A 6,149-nucleotide genomic window follows, 5' to 3' on the forward strand; every position below is an offset into this window, starting at 1 on the left:
GATGTGAGAGTTGGACTGTGAAGAAAGCTGATCGCTGAAGAATTGATGCTTTTGAACTGTGGTGCTGGAGAAGACTCTTGAGAGTCCCTTGGACTGCAAGGAGATCCAACCAGTCCATTCTAGAGGAGATCAATCCTGGTTGTTCATTGGAAGGACTTATGCTAAAGCTGAAACTCCAATACTTTGGCCACCTCATGCGACGAGTTGACTCACTGGAAAAGACTCTGATGCTGGGAGCGATTGGGGGTAGGAGGAGACGGGGACGACAGAGAATGAGATGGCTGGATGGCATCACCGACTCGATGGACATGAGTTTGAGTGAACTCTGGGAGTTGGTGATGGACAGGGAGGCCTTTCGTGTTGTGGTTCATGGGGTCACAAAGAGTCGGACATGACTGAGCGACTGAAATGAACTGAACTGAAGGAGTTGTGGTCCAAAAAATAAATTAGAATTCATTTTTTAAATAAGTCACAATTTTTAAAAGCAGAATAGTTTACATATTTATTTTTATTATAAGATTATCAGATTTTTAATAGTTTAACTATTAATTTGCTTATAAAATAAATTCATATATACTTCTATAAACTGAGATTCCACCTAATAAAAGGTTTATGGCATTTTTTTGTTTTACTTGCTTGCAACCAACCTCTCAAGTTGATGAGGTGTGTTAACTCTGAAAATATTATATATTATGCTCACAAATTGCTAAAAAATCAAGTATGAAAAATGAGTACTCTTCTGCTATAAAGTCCTCCTCAATCCTTCTGCAACACTATCTTCTTAGGAGAGTTTTAAGTTAGCCAGAAACAAGATTTCCCCTTAACAACAAACCAGTGTTGTTGCTAGGGGATTATGACATAGGAAGAGTGACCTCCAATCAGACAGGAGCCCCAGAAGTCTGACTGTGACATGCCAGAATAAATATGAGCACTCCCACCACCTGTAGGCCCTTCTCCTCTCCACTTGTAACTGATAAGAACAACATCTGCAATGGCCAGAAACATCATCAAGAAGAACAAGCGCTGCAGAGGACACCAAAAAGCAATCTCCAAAAAGAAATCACATTCTGGCACTGAATCTGGCTATAGGAATTACTCACTCTATGTAAACAGGGTCCTAAAAGAAGTGGTTCCCCAGAAGAACATATCATCTCGCACCATGGACATCATGAACACCGTGATCAATGACATGTTTGAGCGTATTTCCACTGAAGCCTACAACCTAATGTGTTACAGAAAACGCTGTACCCTCAAACCTGAAGACATCCAGAAGGCAGTGTATTTGCTGCTGCCTGAGAAACTTGCTAAGTATGCAGTGGCTTTCGGAAATGAAGCTGTCCAACGATATGTCTGCTCCTAAACTCCACGTTCCATCTTCATTAAATCTTGGGGAAAGTAACACTTACTTCCCAAATGATCACTTCAGTATTGAATTCATTCTTCTTTTTATAACATATTTCCTAATATTTTCCCTATTTGTCTTATGTGTAGAGAAGAATTACTCTCTTGCTATTTTATGTTTTAATGATTTGCCTACTATTTAGGTTTTCCAACACCTGCTGCCCACGTGACTCCCTCCCAGAACTCATGTTTTTCCTATGAATGTGCAAATCTCATTATATAAATTCAATGCTAATTGTATTGTTAATGTATTGTTAACTATGTAAATGATTATTTAATCCAGCTATTTTGACCCCCAGGTCACACTGACTTTGAATTTATGAACACAAACATTTTAATCAGAAACATACCAACACTGATAAATTTTCATCAAAAACGTATTTTCTAGAGCAAACTACATTCAAACACTTAGTTCTCTAATGGAGTCCCTTTAGAACATGTTAACTATTTCCTTCAATAAGCTCAGCTCTTAACCACGTAATTTTTATCTTTGCATGTGCCTCTTTTTAATAAGGTAGTGTACATCTGTTAATCTTTTATTCCCAATTTATCCCTCCCTCATTCCCCTTTGGTAACCATGAGTCAGTTTTCTGTCTATTTTGTAAATAAGTTCATTTGTCTTATTTTTCAGATTCCACATCTAAGTGATATATAATATTTATCTTTCTCTGTTGGACTTTCTTCACTTAGTATGATCATCTCTGGGTCCATCTATGTTGCTGTTTATGGCATTATTTCTTACTTTTTATGGCTGAGTAGTATTCCATTATATACATATACCACATCTTTTTTATCCAATCATCTGTTGATGGACACTTGGGTTGCTTCCCATGCCTTAGCTTTTGTGAACAGTGTTGCTATGAACATTGGGGTGTAAGTAACTTTTCAAATTAGAGTTTTTGTTTTTTCCAGATATATGTCCTGGATTGGGATTCCTGAGTCATATGGTAAGTCTATTTTTAGTTTTTTAAGGAGCTTCCATATTGCTTTTCATAGTGGTTGAAGTAATTTTTAATCTACCTTTACATTTATTTCATTGGAATTTATTATTCCATATTTATAACAAAATAAGACCACCACCCAGGAACCTACCACTCAATTTATAAACTTTATAGATGTCACTGGAGATATTTCCCAGTCCTATCTCCCTGTCTACTATATTGAATTTTGTTTCCCATTGCCTTGCTTTTCTTTGTACTTTTGCTACCTATGTATACATCTCTACAGAATATGTTTAATTTTCCTAATTTATAATTTAGGGGCCATACTACCTAGGTCATTTTGTGCCTGCCTTTTTCTTTTAAAATTGTTTCTAAGATTTATACCTGTTGATAAATAGTTCTAATTCATTCTTTTCACTCCTGTACTCTATAGTATTTCATAATGTGAATATACAAGTTTATGTATGTTTACTCTGTTTATGGAGATTTGGTTTGTTTTCATTTTTGGCTATTATGACCAATGCTTCTATAATGAACTATAACAGCAGCTAAGACTTATGTAGCATTTGCTATGTGCCTTCATTTTACATAAGTTATTTAATAGGGATGACAACCTTGTGAGGATCAAGTAATTTTTCCCTCCTCCAGGTGAGGGAAATGGGGCACAGAGAAATAAGTAGCTGACTAAGGTCACATACCTATTCAGTGGCAGAGCTGGGATCTGACCAGGTTAACAGCTGCTGTTCAGTTGCTAAGTCATGTCCAACTCTTTGTTACTCCATGGACTGCAGCACACCAGGCTTCCCTGTCCACTATCTCCCATAGTTTACTCAAACTCATAACAAAACATGGTCCAGACTCTGACAAAACATGGTTCACTGGAGAATGGAATGGCAAACCACTTCAGTATTCTAGTGATGAGAACCCCGTGAACAGGTTAACAGAGTCCACTGTGAACACATGTTGCATGCTGTGAACATTCTTGTACATACATCTTCTCATACAAATGTACAAGAATTTTTCTAGGTAAAAAACCTAACAGTGGAATTGCTGGGTAATTGATATGCCCATATTCAACTTTCGAGATATTAACAGACTCTCTTCCAACATGTTTTACCAATTTACATTTGCAGGAGATGAGAATAATTTAGATTCTTCTGGTTATAAGTAACATCACTTAAGTTTCCTCAAGAAAAGGGGGTTTCCTGTATATACTGAGATTGGAACTGAGGCTATTCTGTCTCTCGTTTTTATACGCATGTATTTATATAATCAGACTCAAAACCATCCAATTTGAGTTAGGCCCAGATAGAAGTTGTTTGCCATCTGAAAGATCCACTAATCATGATTCAGTGCCCACATCTGCCATTCTGCTGGGGGTTGGCATCAGAAGGACTTCCAAGTTCAGTCTGGGGTCAAAAAATTACAACCCGTGGGCCAAATCTGTGAATACAGTTCACAGTGAACTCTGTTAACCTGTTCACGGGGTTCTCATGGCAAGAATACTGAAGTAGTTTGCCATTCCATTCTTCAGCCCTCTTTTGTTTGACCCCCCCTACAAGTTAAGAAAGGTTATTACATTTTTATAGGGATATTAAAAGGAAGAAAAGATATTCAACAGGCATAAAGATATTCACAAAGCCTAAAATATCTGCTATGGCTCTCTCAGAAAGAGTATCTGGTCGACACAATGCTGTTGCTTCTTGCAGGGTCTGTGATACAGCAGGTTGTCTAAAGGTTTTGCTTGGGACACCTATATCTCTATAAAATAAAGTTGAAAATGATGAAAATTTTATAGTTAGCTTTCAAATCACTGTAGTAGAGAGAGTACATAAACGGGGCAATGAACTAATTATTCAGAAAAATGTTTTACTATATATTGAGGTGTTAAAGGAACTAGGGGGATTCCTTGTGTATTATCTTCTCTTTGTATATGTTTTGAAACATTTTAATAGAATTTCAAAATAAGATTAAGATTTTTGTAAAAAACTCTGGAGTCAGTTTCAAGTCTGATTATATAAATGCATGTGGGTATAAAAATACATTTTTTTAAATTTAAAACAATTTTTTAGTGTGGTAAAAATATATATAACATAAAACATCATTTTACTCATTTTTAAGTGTACAGTCACACGTTAAGTATATTCACATAGTTATGGACCCATCACCACCATCCATCTTTAAACTTTTTCATCTTCTCAAACAAAAACTCCATAAACATTAAATAATAATTTCACATGTCCCCCTTTTCCAACCTCTGGCAATAACCATTCTGCCTTCTGTCTCCATGAATTTCACTCCTCTGGGAACTTCATATAAGCAGAATCCAGAAACATTTGTCTTTTTCTAACAGGAGTATTTCACTTAGCATAATGTTTTCAAGATTCATCCAAATGTAACATATGTCAGAATTTCCATTCTTTTTAAGGCTAAATAATATTTGATAGTTCAGCAAGTAAAGAATCTTCCTGAAATGCATGAGATATAAGGAGATGTGGGTTTGATCCCTGGGTCAGGAAGATCCCCTGGAGAAGGAAATTGTAGCAACCTACTCCAGTATTCTTGCCTAAAAAATTCCCATGGACAGAGTAGCCTAGCGGGCTACAGTCCAAAGGGTAGCAAAGAGTCAGACACAACTGAGTAACTAAGCAATATTCCATTGTATGTGTATAATACATTTTATTTATCCATTCATCCACTAATGATCACTTGGGTTCCTTCCAACTTTTGACTCTTGAGAATAATGCCACTCTGAACATGGGTATACAAATATCCCACATTAGGTGTATACCCAGAAGTGAACTGCTAGGTCACAGGATAACTCCATTTTTAATTTTTTGAGAAACCACCATACCATTTTCCACACAGCTGTTTCATTTTACATTGCCACCAGCACTGCATCAGTTCAGTTCAGTTCAGTTCAGTCGCTCAGTCGTGTCCGACTCTCCGCGACCCCATGAATCACAGCACGCCAGGCCTCCCTGTCCATCACCAACTCCCGGAGTTCACTCAAACTCATGTCCACAGAGTCGGTGATGCCATCCAGCCATCTCATTCTTGGTCGTCCCCTTCTCCTCCCACCCCCAACCTTTCCCAGCATCAGAGTCTTTTCCAGTGAGTCAACTCGTCGCATGAGGTGGCCAAAGTATTACAGTTTCAGCTTCAGCATCAGTCCTTCCAATGAACACCCAGGATCGATCTCCCTTAGAATGGACTGGTTGGATCTCCGTGCGGTAGGTTTCCAATTTCTCCACATCCTCATCAACCTTTATTTTTTGATTTTTACATATAATAGCTATCCTAATGGATATGAAGTGTTTTTATTTTCACTTCCTTAATGATTTGTGATAGCGAGGATCTTTTCATGTACTTATTAGCCATTTGTATGTTTTATTTAGAGAAATGTCTATTCAGGTCCTTTGCCCATTTTTAAATTGTTGTTAAGTTGAAGAAATTCTTTATATATTCTGAATATTAATCCTATCTCAGATAGTTCTCCTATTCCATGGATTGCCTCTTACTTTGTTGATAGTGTCCTTTGATACACAAAAGCTATTAATCTTGATAACATTCAAGTTGCCTATTTTTCCTTTTGTTATCCAGGCCTTTGGTGTAATATGCCACTCTATATTTTGTATTGCTCCTTTATGAGAAAGTTACATACAATATTACTAATACATTTTAAAACTTGGAATCAATTCATAAAGTCAATATACTTCTAAAATTAGCTTCTATTTTTAATTTTTTTTAATGTGTCATACTAGCTAACACATTAAGGGTCAAAATTATTTCAATGCACAATTTTGA

General features: G+C 36.6%; 1 protein-coding gene across 1 annotated transcript; it reads left to right on the top strand.

Moving 5' to 3' along the window:
- The first annotated feature begins 991 nt into the window (after positions 1 to 991).
- Positions 992 to 1,360, top strand: LOC129553067 (histone H2B subacrosomal variant-like). Its single transcript, XM_055421734.2, has one exon. The coding sequence runs from the start codon at positions 992 to 994 to the stop codon at positions 1,358 to 1,360; it is 369 nt and encodes a 122-aa protein (XP_055277709.2).
- The last annotated feature ends 4,789 nt before the right edge of the window (positions 1,361 to 6,149 follow it).

The sequence above is a fragment of the Moschus berezovskii genome, chromosome 18 (genome assembly GCF_049115385.1).
Source record: "Moschus berezovskii isolate FMDL1 chromosome 18, NW_MosBer_1.0, whole genome shotgun sequence".
NCBI lineage: Eukaryota > Metazoa > Chordata > Mammalia > Artiodactyla > Moschidae > Moschus > Moschus berezovskii.

Coding starts and splice junctions, on each gene's coding strand:
- LOC129553067 (XM_055421734.2), top strand. CDS start 992: ATGGCCAGAAACATCATCAAGAAGAACAAGCGCTGCAGAGGACACCAA.